General features: G+C 43.1%; 1 protein-coding gene across 1 annotated transcript in view; it reads right to left on the bottom strand.

The window, feature by feature from the left end:
- The window catches only part of NFX1 (nuclear transcription factor, X-box binding 1), a 167,133-nt gene that overhangs the window by 138,271 nt on the left and 8,131 nt on the right, over positions 1-20,731 (bottom strand). The window contains exon 3 of the mRNA XM_077491886.1: positions 7,050-7,211. Within this exon, the coding sequence (XP_077348012.1) occupies positions 7,050-7,211 (162 nt within the window). The remainder of the gene's footprint in view (positions 1-7,049; positions 7,212-20,731) is intronic.

Here is a 20,731-nt window from a genome sequence, read left to right as displayed (position 1 = left end):
AAAAAAAATAAAAAAAAGTTCTTTGTTCATACTCAGGCTAGCTAGTGCTTTGCTTAACTTGTGAATTTGCATAAAGTGTTTTTGCTTTGATATTTCTCTGGGAGGGGCAATTATTAAAAAAGATTTGTACTGTGTCTATGGCAACCACTACAACCAGGGGAACAGGCTAAGCACCAAGCAATACAAATCAATTTACATCACCTATACGAGCGGATTCCTCCGGTATGAATGCACAAAACATATGGAAAATACATTTTTTTTTATTTTAAAAGTGGAAATCCAGCCTAACAATCTCCCCTGCAATGTGAGCCAAGTTCAGCCTTAGGATGAAAAAAAAAAAAAAAAATCAGTTTTTTCTACCTTTATTTTGCAGTATCCAGTGCCGGCACATGACTTCAATTCTACTTCATTTTAAATCCAAAATCAGCCAGTGGGTGTGGTTACTGAAAGCTAGTGACATCACTTCCAGTGAGCGTATACAGGATGGGAGGGGCTATCCATATGTTCCCGCCCAGTGTCCACTCATCAATAAGGATGCATTGTACATCCTAATTCATGAAAATGAAAAAAAAAAAAAAAAAAAAAAAAAAGGCGCATCCACACAGGACACGAGGAAGGTGCAGGGCACATAGAGCTGTGCTCATAAGTTTACATACCCTGGTAGCATTTATGATTTCTTGGCCACTTTTCAGAGTATATGAATGATAGCACAAATAACGTTTCTTTCACTCATGGTTAGTGTTTGGCTGAAGCCATTTATTATCAAATCAACTGTGTTTACTCTTTTTAAATCATAATCACAACAGAAACTACCCAAATGACCCTGATCAAAAGTTTACATACCCCAGCTCTTAATACCATGTATTGTCCCCTTTAAGATCAATGACAGCTTGAAGTCTTTTGTGGTGTTTGTGGATGAGGCTCTTTATCTTCTCAGATGGTAAAGCTGCCCATTCCTCTTGGCAAAAAAGCCTCCAGTTCCTGTAAATTCTTGGGCTGTTTTGCATGAACCGCACATTTGAGATCTCCCCAGAGTGGCTCAATGATATTGAGGTCAGGAGACTGAGATGGCCACTCCAGAACATTCACTTTATTCTGCTGTAGCCAATGACAGGTCGACTTGGCCTTGTGTTTTGGATCATTGTCATGTTGGAATGTTCAAGTACGTCCCATGTGCAGCTTCCTGGCTGATGAATGCAAATGTTCCTCCAGTATTTTCTTATAACATACTGCATTCATCTTGCCATCAATTTTGACCAAATTTCCTGTGCCTTTGTAGCTCACACATCCCCAAAACATCAGCGATCCACCTCAGTGTTTCACAGTAGGAATGGTGTACCTTTCATCATAGGCCTTGTAGACTCCTTCCCAAATGTTGTGTTTATGGCCAAAAAGCTAAATTTTGGTCTTATCACTTCAAATTACTTTGTGACAGAAGGTTTGAGGCTTGTCTCTGTGCTGTTTGGCGTATTGTAAGCAGGATTCTTTGTGGCATTTGCGTAGTAATGTCTTTCTTCTGGCGACTCGGCCATGCAGTCCATCTTTCTTCAAGTGCCTCCTTATTGTGCACCTTGAAACAGCCACACCACATGTTTTCAGAGTCCTGTATTTCACCTGAAGTTATTTGTGGGTGTTTTTTTGCTCGCCGAACAATTTTCCTGGCAGTTGTGGCTGAAATTTTAGTTGGTCTACCTGACCGTGGTTTGGTTTCAGCAGAACTACTCATTTTTAACTTCTTGACTGCTGATTGGAACTGTCAGTGTAACTGGAAGTGCTCTGGGGTCTCAGCTCTCAGTCTACAATGATCATTGTACAGGCAACCACACTAAGGCTAAGTTTCCATTAATATGACTTGTCATGTGACTATGTGTCCAGTCGCATGACAAGTCACAGCCCATTGATTTTAATGGTACCCATTCCCATCTATGCGACTTTTAAAAAGGTACCTGCACTACTTTGATGCAACTTTTGATATGACTTTGATCCAGAGTGTAAAGTTGGTTCAAAGCTGCACTCACGTCACACTCTAGCATTAGGCTATATTTCCACTGTGCGATATATAGAGAGCGACTGAGTGCAGCTCTTATCCAACTTTACACTCTGGATCTAAGTTGCATTAAAAGTTGTATTAAAGCAGTGCAGGCACCTTTTCAAAGTCACAAAGATGGGAGCGTTTGCCATTGAAAATCAATGGGCTGTGATTTGCGATGCGACTGTGTGTCCAAAGTCGCACTAATGAAAACAGAGCCTTCAACTCATTACTCACATGTAACGAGCAACAGAAATCAATCTGTATCTTTCCAAACTTTCAAAAATGTTCTTTTGTACCCCATTTCTTTCATATTTCTTCTCCATCTCCCTTCGGCGTTCACAGCAGCTGGGTGTGTACCACAACGTGCACAGTGTCACATCATGCTTAGTGCCATGCAGAAACAACCACGTGGCTCTACACTGTAGAAAGTCTGCTATCCAAAATGAGGCAAAAACTACAGGAGGAGATCGTGTTCTGTGAAGTATAGGAAGGGTAGGGCAAGTCTAAGCATGCCTGTCTAAGAACAACTGACAACCTTTTCAGGAAGTAAAAAACAGCTTAGCAAATTCACATAACGTGAGATAGCGTTGTCCGTGAAGAACAGGAAGAAGCCGATTGTCTAGCTTAGATAAGACTTTCTAAATGACACAATCAGCTAGTCAGAAAATGAATAACAATATCAAAGATAATGATAGTTAACATACTTTTAAACAGGGAAAAAAAAAAAAGAAGAAGATTCTGATGCTGCCTCTTAAAATATGTCTTTTAAAAAAATGGTGCCCTTTACCTATCAACCCATCATCCTCAGAAGGTGCCCGACATGTTCCAGCTCCAAGGAAATGTGGGTAATGTCAGAGGTGCTTCAGCAATGAGTGCACATCATTTCCTTAGGACATGCAAACTCCTGCATCTCCCATGACTATGGTGAATGACATACAGATCAGGCGCTGTTAAAGTGCTTGTAAAGGCAGGTGGGGTTTTGATTTTTGTCTTAATGCATTCTATGCATAGAATTACAGTGCCTTGAAAAAGTATTCACACCCCTTTGAAATTTTCCACATTTTGTCATGTTACAACCAAAAATGTAAATGTATTTTATTGGGATTTTATGTGAGAGACCAACACAAAGTGGCATTTAATTGCGACGTAGAAGGAAAATAATTGGTTTTCATAAAACGTTACAAATAAATGTGAAAAGTGTAGTGTGCATTTGTATTCAGCCCCCTGAGTCAATACTTGGTAGAAATCCCTATCGCTGCAATTACAGCTGCGAGTCTTTTTGGGGATGTCTCTACCAGCTTTGCACATCTAGAGTGTGACATTTTTGCCCATTCTTCTTTGCAAAATAGTTCAAGCTCTGTCAGATTGGATAGATGTGTCTGAACAGCAATTTTCAAGTCTTGTCACAGATTCTCAATTGGATTTAGGTCTGGACTTTGACTGGGCCAGTCTAACACATGAATACAGTATGCTTTGATCTAAACCAATCCATTGTAGCTCTGGCTGTATGTTTAGGGTTGTTGTCCTGCTGGAAGTGGAGCCTCCGCCCCAGTCAGGATTTCTTCTAAGATTGCTCTGTATTTGATTTAAAGTTGATGATATGCATGTTTTTCACATACCTATGTGAGTATTTTAATAATTATCAGTAGCAGAGAGCACTATGGTTTGCCTTTGTCATTCTATGGCCACATACACACACACACACCCCAACGACTGATTGAAATCCGGGAGGAGGTCTGTGTTGGGATACCAGGGGGGAGGAAGAAGAGGATTCATTTTCCCGTGGTATCGTAAGGTACATATCAGGCGTGTGCGACTCTGTAGTGGGGTCATCATTTAGAGGTTAGCAAGCATTCCAGCTAGAGGTGGTGGTCACTGAATATTATGCATGAACCAGTCTATGAGCTGTCACCTAAAGTTGTACAATGGTGGCATTTTTTATATTATATGGACTTAGTATTTTGTTTCAACAACGGCTTTCTTCTTGCCACCCTTCCACGAAGGCCAGATTCACGGAGTGCATGACTAATAGTTGTCCTGTGGACAGATTATCCTTGAGATGTGGATCTCTGCAACTCCTCCAGAGTTACCATGGGCCACTTGGCTGCTTCTCTGATTAATGCTCTCCTTGCCTGGCCTGTCAGTTTAGGTGGACGGCCATGCAGGTTTGCAGTTGTGCCACACTCTTTCCCATTTTCAGATGATGGATTAATCCCTAGCCGACCAGTGCACAACGATGTACATCAGCACAATGGCACGGCTGGGCAAATTAGCATTGTGGGCGCGTGCCAGCGGGTCCCCCAGACTCAAAGTCCACCGGGGGCTCGCGATCGTGTCACGGAGCGGAAGAACGGGGAGATGCCTTTGTAAACAAGGCATTTCCCCATTCTGTCTAGTGACATAACAGGGATCTTCTACTCCCTGTCATCGGGAGCAGTGATTGCTGTCATGTCAGTGGAAGCCCATCCCCCACAGTTAGAAGACCTCCCTAGGACACACTTAACCCCTTTCCTGCCATTTATACAGTAATCAGTGCATTTTTATAACAGTGATTGCGGTATAAATGACAATGGCCCCAAAATGGTGTCAAAAGTGTCCGATGTGTCTGCCATAATGCAGTCATGATATTAAAGTCCAACCCATGTGTGTGATTATATGTGAGTATTACACTGTGTATCCCTGTATGTTGCGATCGTTCAGGTGCTTATCTAGTAGTTTCTTGGAAACTAATCGATGCCCCCTGCTGAGACCACCACCTGTAGAAGGGAATTCCACATCCTTTCCACTCTTAGGCTAGGTTCACACTATTGCGATGCGGGAACGCCGCGAATCCGCGGCGTTTTCCCGCATCGCTCACCTCCCGCCGGCAGTTCACACTGCCCTATGCGGACGGCTGGGGGTGTCAATGTTATGTTAATGACACCCCCAGATCCGTCGGCATATCGCAGTGCGATCTGCCGACTCGCACAGGAATCGGATCGCATGGTGTGAACCCCCATGCGATCCGATTCCGTTGCGGACCCAAAAAAGGGTCCTGTGCGAGTTTGCTGCGGGACAGCTGCGAGTTCAGCCATACTATCTGTATGGCTGAACTCGCAGTGCTACGGAGATCGGATGTGATTTGCTGTGCGAATCACATCCGGTTCTCCCCCCGCAGCGGTGTGAACCCAGCCTTACTGTGAAGAACCTGTTACGTAGTTTAAGGTTAAATCTCTTCTTCTAATTTTAATGAGTGGCCACGAGTCTTGTTAAACTCCCTTCCGCGAAAAAGCTTTTTTTCAAAATGGTTGCTTTTTTGTTTATAGCGCAAAAAATAAAAATCACAGAGGTGGTAAAATACCACCAAAAGAAAGGTTTATTTGTGGGGGGAAAAAAAAAAAAAAAAAAAAAAAAAAAGAAGACATTAATTTTGTTAGGGTGCCACATTGCACAACCACGCAGTGCCGAATTGCAAGAAGTGCTCTGGTCAGGAAGGGGGGGGGGGGGGGGTAAATCTTATCGGGGCTGAAGTGGTTAAACAGTAAAAGTAAAAAAAAATAAAAAATATTACGTTGTTATTATTGTAAGAGCAGGCAAGTATAACACGTTTGTTATTTAAAAAAAAAAAAAAAAAAAAACACTTAGTATCACTAAGTCAATCAGACAGCAGGCAGGGCTAGGAAGGGTCAGCCACTGACTTGACAAGCTAAAGGCTTGCGACTCACTGATGACAATGCTGTTAACCACCCCCCCCCCCCCCCAATATGTGCGGTATTCTAAGCACAACATTGTCCAAAAAAAAAAAAGGGACTGGCAGTGAACTTTTAAATATGAGTGCTCTAAGCTGGCCATAGAGATTTGATCCATCTATGGGCAGGCTGGTTGTACTAAAGTCGATTCCATCAACCAGCCTGTCAAGAGATTTCCCCTGGTGGAAGAAAAGAAAATTGTATAATATATAGCTTGCTTAAGTAACTCATTTTGTGATAGAAGATCAAGGATCATCTGACATGTATGCAAATCAAGAAAAACAGTGCAAAAGTTAGTGGGGCGGCATATGTGCCAGGCACTTCACTAGTGAAATGTGAACTTTAAAATGCAAGAGGAGTGATCTATGAGATGGGAAAAAATAATCTATCTATCTATATATCTATATATCTATATCTCTGGATGGGCCACAGAAGCTGCAACAACAAACTCTGCGCAGCTAGCTCCAGCTATGCTAGCTAGGATCTTTCACTGTCCAAATATCAACACAAATCACTGACTTGAGGAAAAAAAAAAAAAAAAAAGAAGGACAATAAAGATGAATTCTAGGTATGGATATTTTACATGTCATGCCTGCCTCTCCATCTCATCCAATCACAGAACACTTTGCATTCATTTAGAAAATGCAACGTATTTTCTGAATGGCGGCCCATGTTGAGCAGCTGACCTCCTGTGTTCAGAATGCAGCAGCTTAGCATGGGACCCAAAAGCAAGTGAGATTAGTAGAGTAGTGGTGTCTATTACAGTGATTTCAAGGGGCATCGGCCAGGTATGGTATCCGACCCAGTCCGATCCGCTAAAAGCAGACGGATGGCCCTACGTTCGCATCCGTTCCTGGTGGATCGGATGAGATCTGATGAAACTGGACATGCTGACTGTTTTCGTCCTCTATCTCCATAGCAACCAGCGGCGCTCGACAAGCCCTTCCCTGCTCAGTGAAGCAGAGAGGGACCTGTCAACCGCCGGCTCAGCGAAGATCAACGGAGAGAACTCCCGCTGAGCTGGCGGACAGAGGCGGACTCCGTGGCAGTGGATCCGCCTCGTGTGAATGAGGCATAATATGCCAATCTGAAGATGAGGCCTAACATTCTCTATGTCTCAACCTCACAACAGATAAAAACAAAGATTGGTGCTATCTGGCTACTGAATATTGCAAAAAAGTGTGCCAAAAATATACAAAGCAAGTTCAATCATCAACTGAACAAGAGGATTATAGGAGATGTGGAGTGGAATAAGTGCCATTTGTCAATGGTAAAAACTTAATACTGACCTTCAGCTTGTGACGCAGGAGATCTGGCCCATTTTTTGATGCAGTTCAGGTGAAACACATGGTAGCAGCTCTGACAGCTCCAGACTGGAGCCATAACTCGTATTATCTCACAGCACACCATACACTCATACTTCTCGGCGGTCAATTGCTCAATCAGTGACCCTGGTAAAAGGCAAGCACAAAGTATTTGAAAACAAGTTAGTCGTTCCAATGACATTTACTATTATACAGACAAAACAGAAGAGCCTTCAGTGTAAATTAAAGCAGTATTAGATCCAAAAACACACATTACATTGCAGCTTTCCAATTCGATGTGATGGCTGCATTTCTTTGCGAAGCTTTAACTTCCTTATTTTTCACCTGGTGACCCAGCCATTAAGTGTTATTTTTCAAAAGAACACATTCTCTTACAGATGTGGAAGTTACATGTATAAAAGACAAATAATTTGCCGCTGCAGGGCTATACAAATCCCAGGCGCCATGGCGACTAGAAATAGCATCCTGGCTTTTTTGTGAGCAGAGGTTAAGTTTGTTTTTTTTCCCCTTCACATACCAGCGCTTCGGACTCCTGTGTGCAGGGTGTCAGCACTCTCAGGAAACAAACAGTTCCAGCCGCCCCCTCCCCAGGGACGTAGCAAAGATGTGACAGGACGGTGAGCACAGGGAGATGGAAGGAAGAGCCTGACTGCTGGCTCCCAACCAGAGCCTCGAATGGCGATGAGAGAAGAGTGCAGGCTCTAACCTCACTCCATTCTCTTTACAGGCTGTCCGTCCCCTTGCTGTCACCTGGATCTGGGTCAGGGCAGGAGATTTTGGGGGGGGGGGGGGGTGTTGGCCGATCTTGGGGTGCCCAGGCTGTGTTGCAGCGGATCCTGCAAGAGGCAGAAGAAGAACACGGCCAGCTGAATACCAAGTCCAAGGAGGAGAGGAGAGGAGACTGAGCCATGGACACCAGCATCAAGTTTGTAAAAAAGGGGAGGGCGGGGGTAAAGGTAGGCGAAGAGTTTAGGGGGTGAGAGGGTGATCATAATAAAGGAGTTTCCTCCTATAACAGGTTATTATTCTTTCCAGCAGCCTATAAAGCTGACGTGTTACATCGGAGGTTACTGGCTGGCTTCTCTGCTGTAAATTAGGGTTAGGCCAATTTTTTTTAGCTGGCAAAGCAAAAATGTGCCAAACCCTGTGCCACTGACAGGGGTGTTTGCAATCAACTTTTATTTAACAATGTGAAACCTTGATCCCAAAAAAAATTAAATAAAAAAAAAAGAGAAGGAAAGCTGTTGCTATAACTTCCTCAAAAAGGCATGAGCTGGAGTTTGGTTTCAATTTGTTAGTGTATTTAAATCTGCCAGTATAACACTCCTCTCCCCCCAGGCTGACAATGCTGCGGCGGACACTAATGCAGCCACCACATCCAATGATTGGTAAGCTGCAATAAATGATGTTTTTGGTTTTGGGTTTAGTACCACTATAATCATGATCAGGATGTCATGCTTCAAATGCAGGTTTGAATATTATAGTAAGAATTTAAATGTTGATGGTTGATAAGGGCAATATCCAGAGTCTTTACCCTGGGTATGTCAACACAGTGTTTGTTTTCTTCAACAGCACAGCCATACATGTCATGGTTGAAAACTTATCCCCTGCACCTGTCCAGTGGACAGAAGCCTTGTCTAGAAGAAATGAAAACCTCCTCAAGGAAATCATGTGAATGGCAACATTCAATAGGTTTCAGTTGCAGCACATTTAAATAAATGAAATGCATCCTTACAGCCTGTTGAAAAAGCCTGGATACAAAAACTAACAGTTCAAGCTGCAATGACTTTTAAATCAGCACAAGGAACAGTACTCTCACTGAACAAGAAGCATCCCTTGTGCTGGTGGCTGCATGCTTTGTTGAAATGTTCATTCCGGTTCATATACTGCCTCCCATACCTACACAGCTGGGGTGGGGTGGGGAATAAAGACCACTGGACCACCTGGTACAGGCACTTGCCCCTTATGCCCACCCTTTTCGCCCTCTTTCTCCATTCCTAAAAGCCACCAGGAACAGCGCTCTGTCAATAGAGGACAGGTGGTTTCATGAACGGTTCCCCTCCTCCATTCACAGAACCCCCTTCATTGTGGGAAGCTATAGTACACCTTTTATAAAGGGGAGCAGAAAGTGATTGCGACAAGTTCAGGGGCTCATATTAACCTGCTCGGCATCAGAAGATCACAGGGGTGTGTGGGGGTGTGTGTGTGTGTGTGTGTGTGTGTGTGTACCCTGTGGATTTAAAAAATAAAAAACACACAATTATTCTTAACTGTCTCATGAAAAGGACTGTACTCCCCCCACTCAGTACATGACAGGAAAAAAAATAAAAAAAAAGGCACAGATCTTTGCTTTAACCTGTGACTGGTGCTTCCGACTCCTCCTCCTCTCTGCGTGCCAACATAGAAAAAGCCACTTACTATGGTGGCACACCTGTAGGATTAATCTCGTGCCCCACTTCCTGGGAGAAATGGCTACAGGCAGACAGAGTGCTGGATTGAGTGCAGGCTCAGGTTAGGGTATGTAAGGCACTTTTTACCCTAATGCAGGCAATGCATGAAGGTAAAAACGTGCAACAGTGCTCATCTAGCCTTACGGACCAACAAATTTTGGGACTGAAAGCTTTGGTTCATCATTCAGTGATCTTACAGGCAAGCGTAATTATGGTCCTTCAATGACTGACTTCAACTATCAAATATGGAAGAGAAAGTATGACGGCCATGGGTTCTCTTTTCAGGAATCAAAGACAGCAATTTTCAAAGAAAGACTGGCATGCTAAATAAAGGGCTACCACAGAAATTTCGCAGCACCATACAATACCCATTTGTCTAACCCTATAGCACAGTAATGATCCATATCATAGATCTACCTAAAAATTTTAACAGGGGTGGATGGGCATTGATTGAGGAGGATTTCACGTAACAAAAGAGGCATCAGCACAAGTAACACATACTACTAACTTATATCCCTGGTGCTGATTTGTGTGTTTTTTTTTGACTGAACTTAGACTTTAACTGGGGCTTAGTGTTTTGGTGTAAAATCATGTAAAAGATAAATTTTGTATATGTAATAATTTTTTGTTTTTGTGGGGACACCAGAAGCTCTTCATACATTGTTGCATTAAAATGTACCTAACACGTTGCAAAAAAAGGCATTTGGTTCCAGCTGCTTCTTGAAGAGAAGCTATGCTGACCAGCATTGTAACCGGAATACACAACTCATGTAGACCAACATAAGCCCAAGTTGAGAAGAGTGACTGGGAGAGAATCTCCCAGCTCACCCATACAGAACTGCAATGCTTAGGGAAAGCGAGGTGTTGCCTACAAAAGAACCCGATTTGACAGCTTCAGGCTCTTTCACTTAGCTTAGACCAGTAAGGCTTGACAAGCCCCAATGAAGAAATGGCTGCACTGGCCAAAAGAACGCAAGCCTTAAAAAAGGGACTCTAACTTTTTGCCTGCATGTTCCTTGTCTACCATGCCATGGCTCTTATTCAAACAAGGCATTGCGGGGGTCCACCGCAGGTAGCGCCCACTTTTTGCAGAAGCTGTACTTAAATCGGTTATTGTTGAGCAAATGCTTGTCATTTCTAGACCTGAAGATTCCAGCAGTAACAACTGAACTTTTGCAATCGGAGGAAGAGCCAAAAAAAAAAAAAAAAAAAAAAAAAAAAAAAAAAAAAAAGTCCTACCTAGAGGAATTATCCCCATCAGAATCCTTTGCTTCATATAGCCCTTCATCTGCCTTCTCCACTTTTAACCATAGAAGGTATGGGAGGGAGAACGCAAAAAGGTAACTCCTGTGGTGACAGACTTAGACCATATTTATGGTTACTTTGCTGCCACTATGCAACTGTTCCAGCACCATGGTGAAGGCAGCGGAAATCTTACCTTTGACACAAGGCTTCTTGAGGAAGGAGTGAGTAAGAAACTGAATGCTGTATCAGAGCCAGAGCAGGTCTGTTGCCCCAGACGAGTTAGTGCAAGACAGATTGTCCACCAAAAGGGATATGCGAGTGTGTCACGTCCCCCCAGGTGCCAGGCCCACTTGCTTGCTGTGCCCACCAAGTGTGTGCTACTCACAGTACTGGATCTTAGTGGAAAAGGGGTGTGACCTCCCAGAGTCCGACTTACCTGTTGGCCACAGGTCCCACTGTCACAATTGCAGCCTATGCTGCTATTCATGGAGCATTCAAGTGTTTACAAACACAGAAATAGACTGCTGTAATTATTCAGCAAGCTCCAGAAGTCTGACAGCTGAAAACTGTTAGTAAAAGCAGCAGGCAGAATGCAAGCAAGGTGTGCCATGTACGCCCTGTGAACTTTGATGGGTTCTTTTGGGTGTACGTAGTCAGTCGAAATCCTAAAACTGATTGATAAAGCCAGCTGTTTACTGTTTGAATTTCAGCCGGTTCAGCAGGAACCAGCTGAGATTCAAACCATGCGTGGGCAGGCTGAATGTAACCAAGTTGATCAAACAACTTTAGTAGAACCAGCCTGCTGGATTTTACATGCAATTACTGCTAGTGGCTGTTAGAGCCGCTAGCAAAAAAAAAAAACAAACAAAAAAAACAGTTCCCTCACTCCCCACCACCAGGAGGAGAACATAATGGCTCCATTGGAGGGATTCCTCCATCAACACCGCTCGTCTTGATCAGGGAATCGAGTGACCACAGGTTATAGGAAAGACACTCCATCTATGGCCAGCTTAAATATGTGTGCAGAAAGCAACTGTACTTTGTATTTTCTTCATGTTCCTGTCATACCTGTGATGTCATTTAATGCTTCAATAAAAATACCAAGGAGTGCAGCAATAGTCTGGATTTGTGCATGTTACTGAATCACCGCAAAGTAATATACAGCTCGTTTATAGCAGCTAGTCAGGTCAGGCAAAAACCTGTACAAGGCAATAATTCCAAAAACAAAATGGGGGAAGCAGCACTGATACCCTGTTTCCCCCAACATAAGACCTAGCGTGATTGTCGGTGACGGCTGCAATATAAGCCCTACCTTGTTTCCCCAAAAGACTTTAACTAGGGCTTATTTGGGGGGGGGGGGTTAGGGCTTGCACTCATCACCGACAATCACGCTAGGTCTTATTTTCGGGGAAACAGGGTATGTATAGTGTTCCAGCCCTTTTCTGCGCTAAACACACACGTTTCATATTATAAGTCTTGGCAAAGCTTGATAGCATACAGAACTGTAATTACAACTCAGATGTCTTGGGGACAAACTGATCTTAAAGCAGACAGGTTGTAGGATATGAATCACATATTTCACAACTTCCATTCAGGCTTCTTATCCTTTAAAACTACAATGGACATCTACATAGGTTTAATAGGTTTAACAAGGTTTAGATCTTAAAATATAAAAATTAATGAATGGATATCCTAAATTTCTATAAATTACAGAACATTTGGAAAGCAGACAGGTTATTGGCGTCTTTTGGTATTTTGCTAGCACATGCATAGTAGTTTTAAATAGCATTTCTGTTCCTGTAGAAATGTAATTTCCTAGAAACAAATGACTTTTTGTTTTTATTAAAATACAGCCAAAGCACAAATTAATCTCTGATTAAAATATGCTATTGCTTGCCACTGGGGGTATGGGGCAGAATAAACTTAATTAAAATGGTTCTACTTCCCAAAGTATTATATGTTATGTGGCACTCCCCAACATACTTACCGTATATACTCGAGTATAGGCCGACCCGAATATAAGCCGAGGCCCCCAATTTACCCCCAAAAAACTGGAAAACTTATTGACTCGTGTATAAGCCGAGGGTGAGACATGGCTGTCCATCCCTGTGTGTCCGTCCATCCCTGTGTGTGTGTCCGTCCATCCATCCCTGTGTGTGTGTCCATCCATCCATCCATCCATCCATCCCTGTGTGTCCGTCCATCCATCCCTGTGTGTGTATCCATCCATCCCTGTGTGTGTGTGTGTGTGTGTGTGTGTGTGTGTGTGTGTGTGTGTGTGTGTATTCATCCATCCATCCCTGTGTGTGTGTGTGTGTATCCATCCATCCATCCCTGTGTGTGTGTGTGTGTGTGTGTGTGTGTGTGTGTGTGTGTGTGTGTGTCCAGCCTACCTGTGTCCCAAGCCTCTGTCCCGTGCCTCCTCCGTCCCGTGCCTCCTCCGTCCCGTGCCTCCTCCGTCCCGTGCCTCCTCCGTCCCGTGCCTCCTCCGTCCCGTGCCTCCTCCGTCCCGTGCCTCCTCCGTCCCGTGCCTCCTCCGTCCCGTGCCGTGCCGATGGATCGCCGCTCTTCTCGGCGGCCATTCTACGATTCAAAAGCTGCGCCTCCGTCCTCCGCCTGTGATAGGCGGAACACTCAATTTCCCAGCAGCCTGTGTTCCGCCTATCACGGACATCCTCTCATACTCGTCCGTAGTATGAGAATGAACGGATGTCCGTGATAGGCGGAACACTGACTGCTGGGAAATTCAGTGTTCCGCCTATCACAGGCGGAGGCGGAGAAGGAGGCGCGGCTTTTGAATTTTAATGTCCGCCGTCTGTCTGCTCGATACGCTGATCGAGCAGTCAGACAGCGGTGACTCGAGTATAAGCCGAGGGGGCACTTTCAGCCTCAAAAAAAGAGGCTGAAAATCTCGGCTTATACTCGAGTATATACGGTACCTTTGAAATACTTCAAGACTCTAGAAGCCCTCCTCAAACCTTTCGTATGGGGTCCTAACAGACACAAACTGGCATGGCAGACGCTAAAAAACCCACCGGACCTGGGAGGTATGGCACTACCAGATTTCAACCTATACTATATTTCGTCCCAATTATCACAACTATACCACATTGACAAGACAGACAGGGAGCGGTTCCTCCAGCTGATGTGCCCCAAGTGGGCCAGATGCACTAAAGACCCTATTTATGCAATAACAATAAACACCGGAAATACTGATTTGAGGACTGGTGAGCTGGCCCTGCTGCGTCAATACAGACGCATATGGGACATTGCCTCCGCTAAACTAGAGATTCCCCAATACAACGACTTCACCCCATTATGGCACAACAAGGTCCTACCTGAAATCTTGCAAATTCCTGATGTAGATTGCTGGTCCACCTATGGAATCTTATATCTCCATCACTTACTTAACAATGGGACTCTAAAAACCTTCCACACACTCCAAGAGGAGTACAATCTTCCCAATCATATGTTCTTTAGATATCTGCAAGTCAAGCATGCAATCCGCACTCAATTCCCATTGTCCCCCCCTAAGCCCACTTCAAATGTTGCTATGGCAATCATCAAAAACACGGATCCTCAAAAACTAATTTCAGCCTTCTACAATCTACTCTCCACCCCAGTAGCAACTAAAATAGCTTATGGACTTAAACCTCGCTGGGAAAGGGCGGTGGGACCCATCGAGGACGGGGAATGGGAGGAAGCACTGGAATTCTGTAAGACAGTTTCCCCAAAACTGTCGGACAGGCTGACCCAAATTTACATACTCCATCAAGCGTACCTTACCCCCCTCAGGGTTGCCAGGTACAGAGGCTCCCAGTCCACTTTATGCCAAATGTGTGGAAGGGAGACAGGAACATTCATTCACTTACTGTGGTCATGCCCCAAAGTACAGGGACTATGGACACAGATAGTAAGATTCCTCCATGACGAAATGGGCTCTCCAGCCACGCTGGACCCAAAAATGTGCCTTTTAGGACTCTTGCCAGACTCGACCGACAGGTACATGAAGACATTTCTACACGAGACGTTATTCACAGCACGAAAGACAATAGCTCGGAAGTGGATGAGGACTTATCCCCCGAGCATTGCAGAATGGAAAGTAGAAATAAACAACACCCTCCCGTACAAAAAATTTATATACACAAATAGGGGATGTCCTGAGAAATACTACAAAATCTGGGACAGGTGGCTGCAGGAGTCTAGCACTTGTTCATAGCCGGTTTATGCATAATACATAGTAATGTAAATAACAAGTAGATCCTTCGGCCCCTGGGTAGTGAAGTAACCCAAACCACTGACACAAGGTACCTTTTTGCTTTATTTATTTCATGCATAAAACGTGATGTGACATTGAAGATTTGAGATGGTTATACAATTGTTATTTGAGGATCTGTACGATATGTAGCATTTTTGTAAATGTAATCTGTAACATGTATGCACTGTAAATCGCAATAAACCTGGTTGATTTAAAAAAAAAAAAAAAAAATATGCTATTGCTTTATTTATTTTTTTATTTTAAGATGCAAACAAGAGAAAGCACCGACAACCAACTCAAATCGGACAGAGAGTTACACAGTCAGTAGCAAGCATGATACAAATATGACAAGCAAGATTAATAAAAGATTAATGACACAGCAAGATGTTATCAGGCCTTACAAAACATTAGGATGTTAAATGTTTATCTCAGTGTTGCGTGTCTGCAGGAGGTAAATGCAAAGCATCAAGTCATCCCTTCCATCCTGTTTTCATAATAAAGATATTAAAGGGGGATACAGGAGAAATATTTGGGGGGGGGGGGGGGGGGTGGTGCTGATCACATGCATTCTTCCAAGAAGAAAAAAAAAAACACAAACACAAACACACACACACACACACAAACACACACACACACACACACACACACAAACACACACACACACACAAACACACACACACCTACCTCTCTCTCTAGTAATACACACCAAGCTGAGATGGATTGGGGACAATGGAAGAAAGGGTGGTTTAGAGAATGTAGGATCAAGCAGTCTTTTTACACAATGCAGAGGATTGACTCCTTAGGTTCCACATTGAATATAACAACCATGCTTTACTGCATATACAGACAGATATTTCTGTTGTGGGTTTAGTAACATTTTAAAGCTGGAGTTTAGGTTCTGACTATTTTGCATGGTTACATAGTTTCAGCTTGGACCAATGCATTCATATATATGCATGTGCCATACCCAACCTGCCTGTGGAAGCTGGAAGTCACTATAGTAGGCAGGGTGGATAAAAAAAGATTTTTTATCAAATCAATTTTAATAAAATTATTTTGGCGTAAAAATCTATCTAAAGATAGTTTTCTATTTATACATTAGAAATGTAGTTTATTCAGCAGGAGATGGAACTTAGTTATGTAACATGAGGCTGTTTATTCTACACCATTTACATTTTTGATACACTGATTTAAATGAATCCAAGCTTTGCAAGTTGAAAACATGCACTGCATTAACGTATTCATACAATTTCACAGTAACCATGAGATGAAATAAAGCTCAGGAACATTCTTAAAACCATTGTTTTGCAAATCTATGTACACTACAAACTGTATGATTGAATTGGTTCTGATATGACTGTTTTACTAACCTGACAGCAAAACAGTTTATATCAGAACCGATTCAATCATTCAACAGCAAGAATAAGTCCTTCCATTTAAAAGGAACTTGTCCTTTCAGATCCATCATGGCAGCACCTGTTAGCGGGCATTCACTCACCTACTGCCGCCACGTCCCTCACCTTGTTGTGTCACTGCCATATCATCAGCCGTCCTATTAAAGTGAATGGGACCGTTGGTGAGTCAATAGCGGGTCAGTGATGACCGTTGCTCTTTAAAAAAAAAAAAAAAAAAAAAAAAAGATGATTTTAATCAAGCCGTTTTACTAGTGATTTAAGCGGACTTGATTTAGATAAAATCAACCCTGGTAGTAGGTACTGCTCCCTGGTCCCATGACAAGTGGCTGCCCTGCTTAGAGAACGCAGGAGGTTTTTTGCTCTGCACGGGGACCAGAGATCACTTTGCATTTTCTCAATGAATGCAAAGTGTTCTCCTATTGTATGAAAAAAAAAGGGGGGGGGGGTGGTTGTGCATCTGGAGAGTGAAATCAAGAACTCTATCACATCCAGTCAGAACGCTTTAGCAGGGAATGCCAAGTTAATGCATGCCGTTCCCAAAGCTGTGCAAATGGGGTGTGTTGAAGAAAGACCTGGTGACCTACCTCGTATAAACAAAAACAAGAAAATTCTATTGAAAAAGGCTCTCGAAGCATATCAGACAGCGTGCCAGGAGTGCTGGCTAGAGCTGCACGATTCTGGCTAAAATGAGAAACGCAATTTATTTTTTTTGCTTAGCAGATAGATCACGATTCTCATAGCATAACATCATCTTTCACATTAAACAAAATAATTAGGCTAACTTTACTGTTTTGTTTTTTTTCCCCCCTTTTTTTATTCATTGAAGTGTATTTTTCCCAAAAAATTGCATTTGAAAGACTACTGTGCAAATGCAGTGTGACATAAAATAATGCAACAATCGCCATTTTATTCCCTAGTGGCTCTGCAATTATATATATATATATATATATATATATATATATATATATATATATATACACACACATATATATATATATATATATATATATATATATATATATATATATATATACACACATATACCAAGTAATTTTCCAGAAAAATAAAAATAAAAATCTGATTTTAAACTAAGAAATAAGTGTCAGAAAAAGGTGTAGACTTTAAGTGGTTAAACTCCCTGCATATTCACACAGAAGTTTTATCCATTTGATCTAAGGCTGAAGAGTTACAATGTTAAAAACTTTGCAGACTGCCCAGTTTGGCAAAGCGCCAGAGTGAGCAGAGAACTCTCTATACTTGTTACAAGAATGGGGAAACTCTGCAATACAGATCGTCATAGGGGTTGAATCGAGATTGCGATCTTTTAAACCATTCATTGTGCAGCTCTGGTGCTGGCCCATAAAACCGCTTAGGCAGGCCATACATTACACATATTTCATTCCTTCAACCATGGGTTGGTTCCCCCATCAAAATGGGCAGCCCTCCCGCTGCACTATTGAATTCTGTCAGCAGGATTTTCGAACTGTCAGAATTAAATTCAACGATCGCTGCCGGCAGCGATCAAAGCTAAAACTGAAATTGATCGATAGACTGGCTTCAGTAAATTCAGTGTGCTCATAGATGGATCAAAATTCATCAACTTCCTGCTGAACCGGCCACATTTCAATCTGTCTATGGCTGGCTTAAAAGTACGGATATCACAAGCACACTGCTAATAACATGAAAAATTAAAAAAGCACGATCTGTCTCTCTGTACTCCAAATACATGCCAATGCTGACAACGTGGCACAGATCTTGGCACTGGAAGCGACACAGCGTGGCACAGATCTTTGCAAACACCAAGCAAAATGTTGCTTATCGTGAGGAGAACAATAGCGATCAGACAGGTTTTCTTACCTTTCTGATCATGTCTCCTCAAAGACTGTGAAGTCAGCGGGCATCCCAGAAAAAAAAAACTGCAGTGTTAAATGTTATTGACAGACTGCATCCTATAGGCCATTATTTACCCCATAGATCCACTTTAATCTGGCAGTTAAATAGTAGAAAAAAAATAAAATAAAAAGTTAACAGCATTCAGTCTTAAACTGCCATTTTAGTACAGGTTCAACTCAAATGTCTTTTTTCTAGTGTGGAATAGAAGAGACAAGAATTAGAATAGCTGTAATCGAAGGTTGTGTGGGTCCCTGCTGGGAAGATTTACTTACGTTCTATCCTGGCGATTGTTACCGGGGCAAAAAGTAGAAAAGGAAGTCGAACACATTTTACCTGAAAATAGATGTCCTAAAGGGAGAAAAATTGTCAAAAAGGTGGGATTTCTCCTCATTTTGGAGGAAACTTCTTCTGCCTTTATGAGGTTTCTTTGGAACAAATAAGAAGGGGGAAAAAAAATAAAAAAAAAAACCCTCTCCAGTGGGGATGCAGAAGACAACAGGAACCTCACAGAGGTTCTAACCCTGCTCAAAACGCGATCAAAACTACAACACATTTTTGCTAGATGAAACTCAACTTTAAATATTATTGGCAGAACCTTTAAACTGTACAATCGTTTTTACAAATAAGATTTGTGCTAGCACTTTATAAAATAGCATATACGAACATCATGAATTGCAGTGTATATATTATTTACCAGCTATGCCCCGGGTATGCAACACACAAGGGGTGTTTTACAATGAAAAACAACAAACACTTAACCTGTAATTCATCACACCATTACCAAAAACTATCTACAAAAGAAATTACCCCCGAGATAAAATCTGCTCACTTCCATCTATTATGTCTCACATGAGACCATTAAAGATCACATTGGCACAAATCTCCTTCTGCCCAAGAGGAACACCATTATCTAGTTAATTTACGACCATGAAACTGTAACTTCACAAAGGGTGATTCGCAATTAGAACTTTTACTATTGTTAGACTCTGTTCTCACTCGTTTCCCTTAGCAACCAGTTCCTAAGTCCTGTGACCTGCTTTTGTGACAACACAAAGGAGTCTTTAGACTAAATAGACTAATGAAATTGCTACTTCAGCACAGCAACTAAAGGGCACAGTAATGTGGACCTCTGATAAACAAAGCAGAGAGGATCGCATATATGCCCGCTATTTTTATTATAGTACTGCTACTGATGTAAAAGACCACATAGCAATGCTACTAAATTCAAGATAAATACTAAACTGTCTAAGCTTGCAAAAAAAAAAAATCAGTTAAAGCGGGAGTCCACCGGGACTCCGCGTTTTTTTTTTTTTTTTAAAGCCAGCAGCTACAAATACTGCAGCTGCTGACTTTTAAAATAGTGACACTTACCTGTCCAGCGCACCCGCGATGTCGGCACCCGAAGCCGATCTCTAGGTCGCCTGTCGGGTCCTGCCGCCGCCATCTTGGGTATGGGAATCAGGAAATGGAGCCTTTCGGCTTCATTTCCCGGTTCCCTACTGCTCATGCGCGAATCGCGCTGCGCAATAAGGACGCTCCCCGCTGCCTCTGGGATCTGTGTGTTTCCCAGCAGGCAGCGGGGCACTTGCGGAAAGGGGCGTAAGTTACGCCCCTTTCCGCAGAGAGCTATCCCGGAAGTGGGTGCAGTTACCTGGATTATCCAGGTAACTGCACCCCCCTCCCCCCTGAAAGGTGCCGATTGTGGCACCGGAGGGGGGGGAGGGTTCCGATGAGCGGAAGGTCCACTTTAGGGTGGACCTCCGCTTTAACTACGTTCAGTGCTGCTGTGTGCCGATTTATCAGAAAACTCTCCTCTGATGCCCCATACATCCCCACCACCATAATCGTCCAATGTGGCAGGGTTAAAGCGGAGGTCCACCCTAAAGTGGACCTTCCGCTCATCGGAAACCCTCCCCCCCTCCGGCGCTACAATTGGCACCTTTCAGGGGGGAGGGGGTGCAGATACCTGTACAGTACAGGTATTCTGCACTCACTTCCGGGATAGCTCTCTGCGGAAAGGGGCGTAGATTATGCCCCTTTCTGCAAGTGCCCGCCCCTTTCCGCAAGTGCCCCGCTACCTGCTGGGAAACACACAGATCCCAGAGGCAGCGGGGACCGTCCTTATTGCGCAGGGCGACTCGCGCATGCGCAGTAGGGAACCGGGAAATGAAGCCGAAAGGCTCCATTTCCTGATTCCCATACCCAAGATGGCGGCGGCAGCACCCGAGAGACGATCTAGAGATCGGCTTCGGGTGCCGACATCGCGGGCGCGCTGGACAGGTAAGTGTCACTATTTTAAAAGTCAGCAGCTGCAGCATTTGTAGCTGCTGGCTTTTAAAAAAAAAAAATATATAAAAAAAAAAAAATAAAAAAAAAAAACGCGGA

This window comes from Lithobates pipiens, unplaced genomic scaffold (assembly GCF_037356315.1).
Source record: "Lithobates pipiens isolate NorthernLeopardFrog02 unplaced genomic scaffold, aLitPip1_a1.2 Scaffold_19, whole genome shotgun sequence".
Lineage (NCBI taxonomy): Eukaryota > Metazoa > Chordata > Amphibia > Anura > Ranidae > Lithobates > Lithobates pipiens.
Note: the sequence above shows the minus strand (reverse complement) of the source record. Positions and strands in the feature narration are given on the sequence as shown.